Source organism: Macaca mulatta, chromosome 1 (genome assembly GCF_049350105.2).
Source record: "Macaca mulatta isolate MMU2019108-1 chromosome 1, T2T-MMU8v2.0, whole genome shotgun sequence".
NCBI classification, from domain to species: Eukaryota; Metazoa; Chordata; class Mammalia; order Primates; family Cercopithecidae; genus Macaca; species Macaca mulatta.
The window spans coordinates 214904945-214920396 of record NC_133406.1 but is presented as its reverse complement, the minus strand read 5'-3'; the positions used below and the strand labels follow the sequence as shown (position 1 = coordinate 214920396).

Below are 15452 nucleotides of genomic sequence, written 5' to 3'. Positions count from 1 at the left end.
CTCTGAGTATACAGCAGCCAACAGAACAAAGCCCTTCTTCTCCAGGAACGGAACAGACAAAGCCCGTCTCTCAAGGACTTGGTGACATTTCCCACTGGGCATTGATTGCTACATTGTCTTAGAGCTCATTCTTTTAAATTGAGGTCTAATTTCACACAGTAGAGTGCACACATATAAAATGTGAAGTTCAGTGAATGTTCATGTGTGTAGTCACCCATGTAACCACCACCCATCTCAAGAAACAGAACATTTCCAGTGCTCCAGAAGATTCCCTCACCTTCCCAGTCAATAACTACCTTTCTTCCCCTCACATAACCTTCTGGCTTCTATCGACATAGATTAGTTTCACCTGTTTAAGAACAAGATCCACTCTTTTGAGAATGTCCACTTTCTAACGGCTGCAGAATATTCTATCCTATGGATATGTTTTTGGACACGTTTTGCTTTTAGTTTCTCACCATTATCAATAATGTTACCTTGGACCAGGTGCAATGGCTCACACCTGTAATCCCAGCACTTTGGGAGGCCAAGGCAGGTGAATCACCTGAGGTCGGGAGTTCGAGACCAGCCTCGCTCACATGGTGAAACCCCGTTTCTACTAAAAATACAAAGAAAAAAAAAATGAGCTGGGCATGGTAGTGCGCACCTGTAATTCTAGCTATTCAGGAGGCTAAGGCAGGAGAATTGCTTAAATCTGGGAGGCGGAGGTTGCAGCGAGCTGAGATCACGCCGCTGTGCTCCAGCTTGGGCGACAAAGCAGGACTCCGTCTCGATAATAATAATAATAATAATAATAATGCTACATTGAATGTCACATTTTAAATCATTTCCTTAAGCTACAGACTCTCAGAAGCAGGACTGATATTGAAAACATCTTGGTAAATACTGACAGACTGCTTTCCTGAAAGAGTGTGTGGCACCAACAGTGAATGTAACTGGAGGGGCAAGCTATGGGTGCATAGCTTCACTACAGTGTCCACCTCAACTCAATTGTCTACTTCCCTATCCCTGTTTGAGCTTGAATACTCAGCATATAATACAGTGGTCCGGAAGGGTGTCTCCACGAGAAGTCTGAACACCATGAGAAAGATCCACAAGACTCTCTTGGTGAAGTTGCCATAATAGGGAGCTTGGGCCTCAACTTTACAATGTCAAAACTCTAACTTTTTGCTTACATTAAGAGAGGATTCACCCTTGGGCTAACAACAATGAAGCAACAGACTCTGACTCAATCATAAAGCAGATAACAATCTGTGAGTTTACAAAGATAAATTTATCAGTCAAGTATGCAAGAATGTGTGTATATCAAAAGACTGGCGTGTCCTCCCTTGTTAGAAAGCCACAGGGGAAGCCAAATGATCAACAGAAAATATCTTGGTGTCTCAGTCTGAGTCAGAAAGCAGAGAAGGAAGCCCTGAGATGTGTAGAGAGGCACCCTTATCTTCAGCTCAAAAGACCCCCTCAGCTCTGAGCCGATAAGGAGCAGTGAGTTTTCCCTACGTCCAGCAGTTCCTTGGCTATTCCTCCTTCCCATCCCAAACTTCAAACACCAGATCCTGTGCAATCTCCCACCTGCCCTTAAATCGACTTCTTTCCATCGCCTCATTCACAGCCTGGTCCAGACCACTATCATCTCTTGCCTAAACTTTTGCAACTCATCTCTCCTTGCCCTCTTGCTCACTCTTGATCCAGTCTCCATCTGCCAGCCAGAGTGATCTTTTGGTTTTTGAGACTGAGTTTCACTCTATTGCCCAGGCTGAAGTGCAGTGGCACAATCTTGGCTCACTGCAATCTCTGGCTCCTGGGTTCAAGCAATTCTCATGCCTCAGCCTCCCAAGTAGCTGGGATTACAGGCAGGTGCCACCACACCTGACTAATTTTTGTATTTTTAGTAGAGACAAAGTTTCACCATGTTGACCAGGCTGGTCTCAAACTCTTGACTTCAAATGATCTGCCCACCTTGGCCTCCTAAAGTGCTGGAATTACAGGTGTGAGCCACCTCAGCTGGTCGAGTGATCTTTTAAACTGGACATATGAGTGTGTTTAAAGTCTCTACCTAGTTGAATGTGTTGGCTCACAACTATAATCCCAACACTTTGGGAGGCCGAGGCAGGAGGATCACTTGAGGCCAGGAGTTCAAGACCAGCCTGGGCAACATAGCAAGACTATGTCTCCACATAAATAAACAAACAAATAATTAGCTGGGTGTGGTTGCACGCACCTGTGGTCTCAGCTACTTGGAAGGCTGAGATGGGAGGATTGCTTGAGCCCAGGAAGTCAAGGCTGCAGTGAACCACGATCATGTCACTGTACTATAGCCTGGGCAAAGAGCAAGACCCTACCTCAAAAACAATAAAAATAAAATAAATAAAATCTCTACTTAAAACTCTCTGGTGATTGACAGGTTAACAGATGAACAAAACACAGTATATACATAAAACGGAATGTTATTCAGTCTTAAAGAGGAAGGAAATTCTGACACATGCTACAACATGGGTGAACCTTGGAGACCTTACACTAAGTGAAATAAGCCAGACACACAAAAAAAGTACTGAATTATTCCATTCATGTGAGGTACCTAGAATAGTCAAATCATAGATACAGAAAGTAGAGGCCGCGCACAGTGGCTCACGCCTGTAATTCCAGCACTTTGGGAGGCTGAGGCGGGCAGATCACCTGGGGTTTGAGACCAGGAGTTTGAGACCAGTCTGGCCAACATGGTAAAACCCTGTCTCTACTAAAAATACAAAAAATTAGCCAGGCATGGTGGCAGGCACATATAATCCCAGCTACTTGGGAGGCTGAAGCAGGAGAGTCACTTGAACCTGGGAGGTGGAGGTTGCAGTGAGCTGAGATTGCACCATTTCACTCCAGCCTAGGAGAAAAGAGTGAAACTCTGTCTTTAAAAAAACAAGTAAAATAGTGGTTATCACATTACCAGGGGCCAGGGAGAGAGGGAATGGGGAACTATTGTTTAATGGATACAGAGTTGCAGTTCGGGATGATTAAAAAAAACCCTGAATGTCCTCGCTGGGTGGCTCACACCTGTAATCCCAGTATTCTGGGAGGCCGAGGCAGGTGGATCACTTGAGGTCAGGAGTTCGAGACCAGCCTGGCCAACATGATGAGACCCTGTCTCTACTGAAAATACAAAAATTAGCCGGACATAGTAGCACATAGTCCCAGCCACTTGGGAGGCTGAGGCGGGAGGATTGCTTGAACCAGGAGGTGGGGGTTGCAGTGAGCCAAGATCACACCACTGCCCTCCAGCCTGGGAGACAGAACAAGACTTCATCTCAAATAATAATAATAATAATAATAGTTCTGGATGGTGGTAATGGTTGCACAACAATATAAATTACTTAATGCTGTTGAACTATACAGTTAAAATGATTAAATCAGCAAATTTTGTTATCTCTATTTTACCACAATTAAAAAAAAAAAAAAAAAAGACCCTTGCTGACCTGTTGCTTTTATCCCCAAATCCATAACATGATCTACGAGACCCGATAGGATCTCACCCCTGCTTGTGTAGGGGTTTTAAGGCTAAACTTTATAACTTCTTCCCCCTCCAGTTGGGATCTAGACCTATTAGGAAATCCAAATGGCTATCAAGGCAATGGAGAGATAAAAATATGGGACTTATTACTGATAAAGTTGGGCTTTGGAAGCAAACGCTTGTATTTATAGCCACAATGGAGGTTCCTAGTGTCTTCCTCTCCCCATCATCTCCCCCCAGCTCTTGATTTAAACTTCCAGCTAAGGCCTGCATAGAGCAGCTGGACAGGTCGTCCTGAATGCCAAGCATGCTCCTCCCTCTGCTGCTCACTTAGCTCATTTCTGCCTCTCGGTCATTTCTTAGCATAAGTGTCACATGTGGCTGGGCATGGTGGCTCACACCTGTTATCCCAGCACTTTGGGAGGCTGAGGTGGGCAGATCACTTGAGGCCAGGAGTTCAAGACCAGCCTGTCCAACATGGCGAAACCCCGTCTCTACTAAAAATACAAAAATCTAGCCAGGTGTGGTGGTGTGTGCCTGTAGTCCCAAGCTGTCTGTGAGGCTGAGGAAGGAGAATCGCTTGACCCGGGAGGCAGAGGTTACAGTGAACTGAGATCACACCATTGCGCCCCAGCCTGAGCAACACAGTGGGACTGTCTCAAAAAAAAAAAAAAAGGTCTCTGTCATATGCTCATATGCTCAGAGGCCTTCCGTGGCCCATACTACCTCCTCCCTGCCTCCTAATAAGTCTCATGCCCCCTAGAGCTTCTCCTGCATAGCACTTTCCAGAACTGTGTCTGTGTCTCTTTCCATGATCATTGTGGGTGTAAATAAGAAGGCAAGTTTCATGAGAACAGGCACTGCGCTATGGTCTCCATGTGTCCCCCTAAAATTCATGTTAAAACTGAACTGCTAGTGTGATAGTATTAAGAGGTATGGCCTTTAGGATGTGATTAAGTCATGAGGGTGGAGCCGTCATGGGTAGGATTAGTGACCTTATAAAAGGGGTGCAAGAGGCCGGGCGCGGTGGCTCACGCCTGTAATCCCAGCACTTTGGGAGGCCGAGGCAGGCGGATCACGAGGTCAAGAGATGGAGACTATCCTGGTCAACATAGTGAAACTCTGTCTCTACTAAAAAAAAAAAAAAAAAAAAAGGCCGGGCGCGGTGGCTCAAGCCTGTAATCCCAGCACTTTGGGAGGCCGAGGCGGGCGGATCACAAGGTCAGGAGATCGAGACCACAGTGAAACCCCGTCTCTACTAAAAATACAAAAAAAAAAATTAGCCGGGCGCGGTGGCGGGCGCCTGTAGTCCCAGCTACTCAGGAGGCTGAGGCAGGAGAATGGCGTGAACCCAGGAGGCGGAGCTTGCAGTGAGCCGAGATCGCGCCACTGCACTCCAGCCTGGGCGACAGCGTGAGACTCCGTCTCAAAAAAAAAAAAAAAAAAAAAAAAAAAAAAAAAAAAAAAAAAAAAATTAGCCAGGTGTGATGGCATGTGCCTGTAGTCCCAGATACTCAGGAGGCAGAGGCAGGAGAATCACTTGAACCCAGGAGGCGGAGGTTGCAGTGAGCCGAGATCATGCCACCGCATTCCAGCTTGGCAACAGAGCGCAAATCCGTCTCAAAAAAAAAAAAAAAAAGGTAAAAGGGGTGCAAAGGAGCTATTCATCCCTTTTTGCCCTCCCACTTCTGCCTTGTAAGGATGCAGCACCAAGCCACCATCTTGGAAGCAGAGAGAGCAGCTCTCACCACAGACGGAATCTGCTGGTACCTTGATCTTGGTCTTTGCAGTCTCTAGGATTGGGAGAAGTAAATTTCTGTTGTTTATAAATTACTCAGTCTAAGGTATTTTGTTATAGCAGCATGAACAGATGAAGACGCACTGTGTATGCTGTATGTTTCCTTCATGGCCACATCCCCAGTGCCTAGCATGGTGCCTGGCACTTTGGCTCCCATACACATTGGAGAATATTCCATTCACTAGCACTCCTCTCCAGGAGAGGTCTGTATACTCTTGGACGACAAATGTGGATAAGGCTTGGGGCCGGGAGGTCAGGGGCCAGCCTAAGTAACATTCGCAGGTACATGGATTAGCGGGCCTTGTGGGGTCTACAGTTTGTCCAGGGCCCAAGATGTCAGCACCATCGAGAAGCTAAGTGTGGTTGGTTATCTGTGCCTCCTTCCCAGCCGCTGCTCTAAATAACCATAGAGCAAATATTTGAAGAATGTCAGCTTAAAGGAGTGTCTCGCTCTGACCCTCAAATCTCAATTTATTTTTAAATTGACAAAAATTGTATATATTACACATGTGTACAACATAATACTTTGAAATATGAATACATTGTGGAATGGCTAAATTTAAGGCCCAGTGTAAATGCTACCTCCTCTCTAAAGCTTTCCTACCCGCCATTCCCCTCCACAGAAGCACAGTTTGGATTTCCTCCCCTGGGCTGTGTAACCTCAGCTGGCACTAGTTGAACTGTACTGTCTGCATATTTATATGTCTGTCTCTCCTCCCAGAGGAAGTCCATGAGGGCAGGGACTTTATCTTTTCGTTCACTGCTTTTTCTTAGCATCAAGCACAATTTCTTGCATGTGGTAGATATTCACCAAATACCTGTCGACTTAATGAACAAAGTGCCACCATGTGCCAGGCACTAGTTGACTTCTGAGAAGGGGTATATGTCAAGACATTTGTTAGCCACCCACCAGCCTCTGAATTTAAGCCTGCCAGTAAGCCCCATCCTTCAGGACACAGAGCTTGGTCAAGAAGGGGCCCACAACCCTATCCCCTACTCCCTACTCCCTAGCCCCTAGCCAATCAGGTCCAACAAGACTTAAATTTTAGGAATCTTGTTTGAGGAATAGAGAAGCTGACTTTCTCATTCCTGCAGGATGTGAACTCATAAGGCTGCATTCCCACTGGTGACCCCCAGGCCCACAAGGGAAGCCAGCCTTAAGACGAATGCAGCATCATGGGAGGCAGAACAGAGGAAACTGGTGTCTTTGGTGACATGTGAGCTGCTGAATCAAACTTCCTTCCCGAAGCTAGCCCTCCCGTCTCCATTTCTCTTAGGTAATGTACCAATCATTCCTTTCAGTCACTTTGTTTCTGCTCTTGCAACATGAAGCGTCCAGAAGAGGCCAGAGAATCACACGAAACCCAAGCTTTAACACCTCAGGACCTGCTGAGGAGATGGGTGAATCCTCAGTTTAGGACACTCTCAACTCTCACATCCAGCATGGTTTTCAGATGGTGGCACCCCAGCAGCTCTTGGACACAGGAGAAGGAGATGTGAACCTGGGTCTTAACCATCACCTGCTCTAGCTGTTCTCAGTCCTCACCAAGAAGACAACTAGGACCCATCCAAAGACAAAAACAGCCAAAGTTATACCTGGCACAAGACCTTTGTGGGCCCCCAGATCACTTTTCTCGGAGGCTGGATCAGAAATAAACATTTTGGTTTTCTTATTATAAGCATAGTGGAGGTGTAGGATTGAAGAATCAGAGTGTTGGAGCTGGAAGGATCCTTAGAGATGAGCTGGTCAGACCCCCTCATTTTGCAGATGGGGAGACTGAGGCCCACAGCAGGGAGGAGTCTTTCTTGCTCAAGATCACACAGCGTGTTAGTGCCAAAGCTAGTACCCTCCCTAAAGGAGTTTCTCCCTCAGCCTCCCCCTGCAGAAATGGGGCTAAGGAGACTGGGCGCAGTGGCTCATGCCTATAATCCCAGCACTTTGGGAGGCCGAGGCGGGTGGATCACCTGAGGTCAGGAGTTCGAGACCTGCCTGGCCAACATGGGAAACCCCATCGCTAACAAAAATACAAAAATTAGAGTGTTCAATCTGCTTCCAGATGGGCAAGAGACTCGTGGTCTGGTTCTTGGACTTCCCTAACAGCATGGCCCCTAAATGCCAGTCTCCACTCCTGCCTCAAAAGAAGAAACCAAGACCACCGCCTGCTCTGGGACCGGAGGAGACATTGGCCTCTGCAGGCTTGCTGAAGAAGGGAGAAAAAGAACAGCAAGAAGCAATTGAACACATTAAGGAAGTACAAAATGAAATAGACAGACTTAATGAATGAGCTAGTGAGGAGATTTTGAAAGTAGAACAGAAATATACCAAACACCACCAACCATTTTTTCAGAAGAGGTCAGAATTGATCACCAAAATCCCAAATTTTTGGGTAACAACATTTGTCAACCATCCACAAGTGTCTGCACTGCTTGGGGAGGAAGACGAAGAGGCACTGCATTATTTGACCAGAGTTGAAGTGACAGAATTTGAAGATATTAAATCAGGTTACAGAACAGATTTTTATTTTGATGGAAATCCTTACTTTGAAAATAAAGTTCTCTCCAAAGAATTTCATCTGAAGGAGAGTGGTGATCCATCTTCAAAGTCCACCAAAATCAAATGGAAATCTGGAAAGGATTTGACGAAACGTTCAAGTCAAACGCAGAATAAAGCCAGCAGGAAGACGCAGCATGAGGAACCAGAGAGCTTCTTTACCTGGTTTACTGACCATTCTGATGCAGGTGCTAATGAGTTAGGAGAGGTCATCAAAGATGATATTTGGCCAAACCCATTACAGAACTACTTGGTTCCTGATATGGATGATGAAGAAGGAGAAGATGATGATGATGATGATGAAGAGGAGGAAGGATTAGAAGATACTGATGAAGGGGATGAGGATGAAGGTGAAGATGATGAAGGGGAGGAAGGAGAGGAGGATGAAGGAGAAGATGACTAATAGAACACTGATGGATTCCAACCTTCGTTTTTTAAAATTTTTTCCAGTCCCTGGGAGCAAGTTGCAGTCTTTTTTTTTTTTCCTCTTGTGCTCAGTCGCCCTGTTCTTGAGGTCTCTTTTCTCTACTCCATGGTTCTCAACTTATCTGGGGGGAAATACCTTGAGCAGAATACAATGGGAAAAGAGTCTCTACCTCTTTCTGTTCAAAGTTCATTTTTATCCCTTCCTGTCTCAACAAAAACTGTATGGAATCAACACCACCGAGCTCTGTGGGAAGAAAGAAAGCCCTGCTCCCTTCGCTCTGCTGGAAGCTGGAGGGTGCTGGGCCCCTGTGTAGCAGTGCGTAGAATTCTAGCTTGTTTCCTCCTTTCTCTGTATGTTGGGCTCAGAGTACACTGTGTCTCTATGTGAATATGGACAGTTAGCATTTACCAACATGTATGTGTCTACTTTCTCTTGTTTAAAAAAAGAAAAAAAAAATTTAAAAAATGGGGTTATAGAAGGTCAGCAAAGGGTGGGTTTGAGATGTTTGGGTGGGTTAAGTGGGCATTTTGACAACATGGCTTCTCCTTTGGCATGTTTAATTGTGATATTTGACAGACATCCTTGCAGTTTAAGATGACACTTTTAAAAATAAATTCTCTCCTAATGATGACTTGAGCCCTGCCACTCAATGGGAGAATCAGCAGAACTTGTAGGATCTTATTTGGAATTGACATTCTCTATTGTAAATTTTGTTCCTGTTAATTTTTAAATTTTCTTTTTGTTTCACTGGAAAGATGATGCTCAGTTTCAAATGTTAAAAGTGTACAAGTTGCTTTGTTACAATAAAACTAAATGTGAAAACTAAAAGGAAAAAAACTAAATGTGAAAACTAAAAGGAAAAAAAAATACAAAAATTAGCCGGGTGTGGGGGCGTGGTGGCGCATGCCTGTAATCCCAGCTACACAGAAGGCTGAGGCAGAAGATTTGCTTGAACACAGGTGGTGGAGGTAGCAGTGGGCCAAGATTGCGCCACTGCACTACAGCCTGGGCAAGAGAGCAAGACTCCATCTCAGAAAAAAAAAAAGAGAGAGAAAGAAAGAAATGGGGCTGGAGCTCCCTAAGCTTGGGAAGGAGAAGGGAGGGGACACTGACGGGGATTCTCCCTGCTACAGCAGTTAGGAGCTGCTCCCAAAACATTCACTGACAGGCCTAGCCAGTTGCCCTTAATGACCTTATTGTGGCATTTTGATAACAACTTGTGGTTGGCTCAGTGGGTACTAGGTCTCTAACAATGCATCAATGAGGCCTCTTATAATTTCTCCAGAAGAGAAATTCAGGGTCAGCAATCTGGTAGGAAGGAAGACTCCTAGATGTGCCTTGGGGACAGGGTATATATGGGAACTCTGTAATTTCCACTCAACTTCACTGTGAACCTAAAATTTCTCTAAAAATAAAGTCTTTTCAAACACACACACACAACCGGGAATGGTGTCTCATGCCTGTAATCCCAGCATTTTGGGAAGCCAAGGCGGGCAGATCACTTGAAGCCAGGGGTTCAAGACTAGCCTGGCCAACATGGTGAAACCCCATCTCTACTAAAAAACGCAAAAATGGGCCGGGCGCGGTGGCTCAAGCCTGTAATCCCAGCACTTTGGGAGGCCGAGACGAGTGGATCACGAGGTCAGGAGATCGAGACCATCCTGGATAACACGGTGAAACCCCGTCTCTACTAAGAAATACAAAAAACTAGCCGGGCGAGGTGGCGGGCGCCTGTAGTCCCAGCTACTCGGGAGGCTGAGGCCGGAGAATGGCGTGAACCCGGGAGGCGGAGCTTGCAGTGAGCTGAGATCCGGCCACTGCACTCCAGCCTGGGCTACAGAGCGAGACTCCCGTCTCAAAAAAAAAAAAAAAAAAAAAAAACGCAAAAATGAGCCAGGTGGGGTGGCATGCGCCTGTATTCCAGCTACTCGGGCACCTGTAATTCCAGCTATTAGTGGGGCCGAGGTGAGAGAATCGCTTGAACCCAGGAGGCGGAGGTTGCCGTAAGCCAAGATTGTGCCACTGCACTCCAGCCTGGGGGACAGAGCGAGACTGTATCTCAAACACACACACACACATTGTAGTTAGACCCCAATTGAAGTGCCAGTGTGACTTTCACCTCTTAGAACCTCTGTTTCCTCAGTTGTAAAAGGGAGGACAATAATAGTACGTGCTTTACAGGGTCGCTGTGCAGATTAGATGAGATCACTCTATAAACAGTACTTTGCACAGTGCCTCGCACAGACGGTAGTATGAATATTACCTATTATTTATTTATACTACCGATTTGTATTTATCTATAGTTTATAGGTAAAATTGCTCCATGATAATCTGCTTCTGGTGGACCCATTCTAAGTAGGGACAGCCCATTTGCCTCTTCCCATGTGACCTCTGTTCAGATAGGAAACGTAAGGCTCAGATTCATATTGATTTATGGGGCTGGGGACCTGGAGTCCAAAGACTCCAGGAGTCTTGGCTCCACCAGTGACTTATTAGGAACTTAAGTTACTGAGTCCCTTTGAGTCTCAGTTTCTCCAGATGTAAAAGACTAGGCTCATATTCTCCACTTCGTAGGGTTCTTGTGGGATAAAGGACTTGGATCTCGACAGGTCTGGGAATTCAGACCTGCTTTAGTCAGACTGGAGCATCAGCTTCACCAATGGAATCTGCCACCAGGGGGCAGGCTTGCTACATCCAAGTTCCCATTTGACCAAAATACTCATTTCCTTTTTTGAGCGTGATTGTCTAACTTTTTTAATATGGAAAGAGTCCAACATACACAAAAGTAGAATGGTATAATAAGCCTCATGTACCCAGCACTAAGTTTCAACAACTATCAACATTTTGCCAATCTTCTCCTCTCTTTTTGTTTGCTCTGCTGCTAGTGGAGTATTTTAAAGCATATTCCAGACCTCATTTTGTTTTATCCCTAATGCACATGTGCTGCTCCAATTGAAAAAGATTTATTTTCTGCCGGGCATGGTGGCTCACACCTGTAATCCGAGCACTTTGGGAGGCTGAGGTGGGCGAATCACCTGAGGTCAGGAATTCGAGACCAGCCTGACAACCGTGGAGAAACCCTGTCTCTACTGAAAATACAAACTTAGTCAAGTGCGATGGCACATGCCTATAATCCGTGCCACTTGGGAGGCTGAGGCAGGAGAATCACTTGAAACCAGGAGGCAGAGGTTGTGGTGAACCAAGATCGCGCTATTGCACTCCAGCCTGGGCAACAAGAGTGAAACTCCATCTCCAAAAAAAAGAAGAAAGAAAAAGACTTACTTTCACAAGCACTGTGTCACTTAACAAAAAAGAACAATAATTCCTTAATTTGATCTAAGTTCATATTTACATTTATTTTTTCTTTTCTTTCTTTTTCTTTTTTTTTTGAGGGTCTCACTGTCTCTAGCCCAGGCTGGAGTGCAGTGGCCTAATCTCCACTCACTGCAACCTCTGCCTCCTGGGTTCAAGTGATTCTCCTGCCTCAGCCTCCCAAGTAGCTGGGACTACAGGTGTGTGCCACCACGCCTGGCTAATTTTTGCATTTTTTGGTGGAGACTGTGTCGTTCACTGTGTCGGCCAGGCTGGTCTCAAACCCCTGGCCTCAAGTGATCTGCCCGCCTCAGCCTCCCAAAGTGTTGGGATTTCAGGTGTGAGCCACAGTGCCTAACCTACATTTAAATTTCTGAAGACGTCTTTTGACAGCTAACTCATTTGAATCTCGATCCAAATGAGGTTACTGCATTTGGTAAGTCACTTTCACATTCTACTGTCCAGTTTTACTTCTGTATCATGAATCTACTGGAGAATCCAGGACACTTGTCCTGTAGAATGCTCCACATTTGGAGTTTGACTGATTATGGTCTTTGTATATCCCTCATATTTCTGGTAAACTGGTAATTAGATTTTGGCTTCATAAGGCTTATGCTCTTTTTCTTTCTTTTGTTGTTGTTTTTCTTTTTTTTGAGACAGGGTCTCACTCTGTCACCCAGGCTGGAGTGCAGAGGCAAGATCTCGGCTCGCTGCAAGCTCTACCTCCCAGGTTCAAGCAATCCTCCTGCCTCAGCCTCCCTAGTAGCTGGGCTACAGGCGTGCACCACCACACCTGGCTAATTTTTTTTTTTTTTAATTAGAGATGGGGTTTCACCATGTTGGCCAGGCTGGTCTCGAACTCCTGACCTCAGGTAATCTGACTGCCTCGGCCTCCCAAACTTTTGGGATTACAGGTGTGAGCCACTAAACCCAGACATTTTTTTTTTTTTTAACAGCAAGAATATTTCGTGGAGAGCACTGTTGACTTAATGAACAAAGTGCCACCACATGCCAGGCACTAGTTGACTCTTTAGGGAAGGTATATGTCAAGACATTTGTTAGTGGCCCCCACAGCCTCTGGATTTAAGGCCATTAGTAAGTCCCATCCTTCAAGACACAGAGAGCTTGTCGAGGAAGGGCCCAAGGACCCTATCTCCAATCCTCTATCCCTTAGCCAGTCAAGTCCAACAAGACTCAATTCCAAGACTGTTGTTTGAGAAATAGACACTAACCTTAAAACATTTTAGTGATTTTAAGGTTGGTCAATGACTTTTAAATTATTTTTAATTTTTTTAAATTAAATGGTATTTAGAGACTAAATCTGTGCACTAGGGGTGTTCCAGGGCTGGGTGACCAGCCTGGCCAACATGGTTCCTCTAAATGGTATTTAGAGACGAAATCTGTGCACTGAGTTGGTCATTGCTTCTAGGCCTTTTCGGCAGACAGAGCTAAAAAATACTTTTTTTTTTTTTTTTTTTTGAGATGGAGTCTTGCTCTGTTGCCCATGCTGGAGTGCAGTGGCGCAATCTCAGCTCACTGCAATCTCCACCTCCTGGGTTCAAGCAATTCTCCTGCCTCAGCCTCCTGAGTAGCTGAGACTACAGGTGCCCGCCACCATGCCTGGCTAATCTTTCTATTTTTGGTAGAGACGGGGTTTTGCCACGTTGGTCAGGCTGGTCTGGAACTCATGACTTCAGGTGATCCACCAGCCTCAGCCTCCCTAAAGTGCTGGGATTACAGGCGTGAGCCACCACGCCAGGCTGAAAATACATTTTTGAAAAGAAAAAATACATACTGCTATCTAATTCAGATCTAAGTTTATCCTAAGCTTCTTTTCTCCTTAAAACACTTTCTCATACACTGAAAAATCTTGGTTCCTAATGCTATTGACATAATTACTTATTTGTCTGTTCTTATATCAGTTTCAAAATAGCAACATCAATATTACTACTAGCAATAAGACGAATGAATGCAATCGTATTTCTATGCAGTTTTATTTGTCCTTAGACTATACCCCATTAGAAAGGTACAATCAAGGACGGGTGTGATGGCTCATGACTGTAATCCCAACACCTTGAGAGACAAAGGAAGATCACTTGAGGTCAGGAGTTTACAAGCAGCCTGGGCAACACAGTGAGACCCTGTCTCTACAAGAAAATTTTTAAAATTAGCTATACCTATAGTCCCAGCTTCTCAGGAGGATAAGGTGGGAAGATCCCTTGAGCCCAGGAGTTGGAAGTTAGTGAACTATAATCACCACTGCACTCAAGCCTGGGTGCCAGAATGAGAACTCATCTCTTTATTTTTTTGAGATGGAGAGTGTCGCTCTGTGGCCCAGGCTGGAGTGCAGTGGCGGGATCTCAGCTTCACTGCAAGCACCGCCTCCTGGGTTCACACCATTCTCCTGCCTCAGCCTCCCCAGCAGCTGGAACTACAGGCGCCCGCCGCCACGCCCGGCTAATTTTTTGTATTTTTAGTAGAGACGGGTTTCACCATGTTAGCCAGGATGGTCTCAATCTCCTGACCTCATGATCTGCCCGCCTAGTCCTCCCAAAGTGCTGGGATTACAGGCGTGAGCCACCTCACCCAGCCTGAACTCAACTCTTAAAAAAAAAAAAATCAAAATACTTAAGAAGCCGTTTGAAATTATTTTCTCTGTGTTACACCACCAATCTGACATTAGATAGTTCATTTGTTTCCATTTGTTTTTAATTTTTATGGAGTGCTTTATTTTATTGAACTGTCTTATAAACATGTGAAATGTTTATAAGGTTCCAAAATTGTACTATATAAAAGGTATATTCATAGAAGTCTCATTCCCATCCCTATGCCCTCCATCCCATATAAGCAACTATTTTTGTAGAAGTTTGGGATTTATTCTTCCATTGTCTACCTTTTAAATATAAGTACTTAATGCGTATTTATCTCTCCATTACTCACATGTAATAGCATACTATAAACACTGTATGCACTTTGCTTATTTCACTTAATAGAGATCACTTGATATTAGTATATGTTTATTAGTATATATAAGAAATCTTCCACATCTTTTGTTTTTTGTTTTTTTTTTGAGACAGAGTCTTGCTCTGTTTTTTTTTTTTTTTTTTTGAGACAGTCTTGCTCTGTCACCCAAGCTGGAGTGCAGTGGCGTGACCTTGGCTCCCTGCAACCTCCACCTCCCAGGTTCAAGAGATTCTCCTGCTTCAGCCTCCCAAGTAGCTGGGACTATAGGCCAGTGCCACCATGCCCGCCTAATTTTTGTATTTTGAGTAGAGACAGGGTTTCACCATGTTGGCCAGGCTGGTCTCGAACTCCTGACCTCAAGTGATCTGCCCACCTCGGCCTCCCAAAGTGCTAGGATTACAGGTGCGAGCCACGCCAGGCCTCTTCCACATACTTTTTCATGGCTGCATAGTACTTCATCCTGTGTATGTACTATAATTTATTCAACCAGTTCTTTATCATTAGACATGTGAGCAGTTTCCAATCTTTTGCTATTCATTAATGCCATAATGAATAGTCCTGTACATACAGGTTTGTTGGTTTTTTGTGTGTGTGTTTGCCAGTATATTACTAGGTTAGATTCCTCGAAATCTAGTATTTGATCTAGGGCTACTGGATCAAATAATATGGCTATATATTGCCAAATTTCCTTGTTAACAGTATCACTTTGCCTTCCCACCAGCCATGAGAATGCTAGCCTTAGGTGTATTTTGATACCGTATCAGATTGAGGAGGCTGCAGAGATCAATCACAGACAAGGTTCCTACCCCCAGGAATTCTCAGTCCTCCAGGAGGCCTACAGGCAAAAAAAAAAAAAAAAAAATTACATAACATAATAAGCACAGGGAGCATTTACCCTGAA

The 15452-nt window shown here is 44.9% G+C and overlaps 1 protein-coding gene and 1 pseudogene across 24 annotated transcripts in view; one reads left to right on the top strand and one right to left on the bottom strand.

Moving 5' to 3' along the window:
* LOC106997042 (uncharacterized) overlaps positions 1-15452 on the bottom strand; it is a 48099-nt gene that overhangs the window by 29906 nt on the left and 2741 nt on the right. For 5 of the 24 annotated variants that reach the window (XR_013405687.1, XM_077968477.1, XM_077968468.1 and 2 more), the window contains exon 2: positions 15308-15386. Coding sequence is in view for 13 of the 24 variants with exons in the window: in XM_028837729.2 (XP_028693562.2) it covers positions 15335-15386 (52 nt within the window). In the remaining 11 variants the exon portion in view is untranslated. Of the gene's footprint in view, positions 1-473; positions 599-2431; positions 2876-7837; positions 7923-8273; positions 8411-9006; positions 9777-11002; positions 11526-11623; positions 11755-14951; positions 15387-15452 lie in introns of those variants that run through there. The other 19 variants (XR_013405688.1, XR_013405685.1, XM_077968462.1 and 16 more) reach the window with 15 other exon arrangements.
* On the top strand, positions 7400-8251 carry LOC713861 (protein SET pseudogene; annotated as a pseudogene).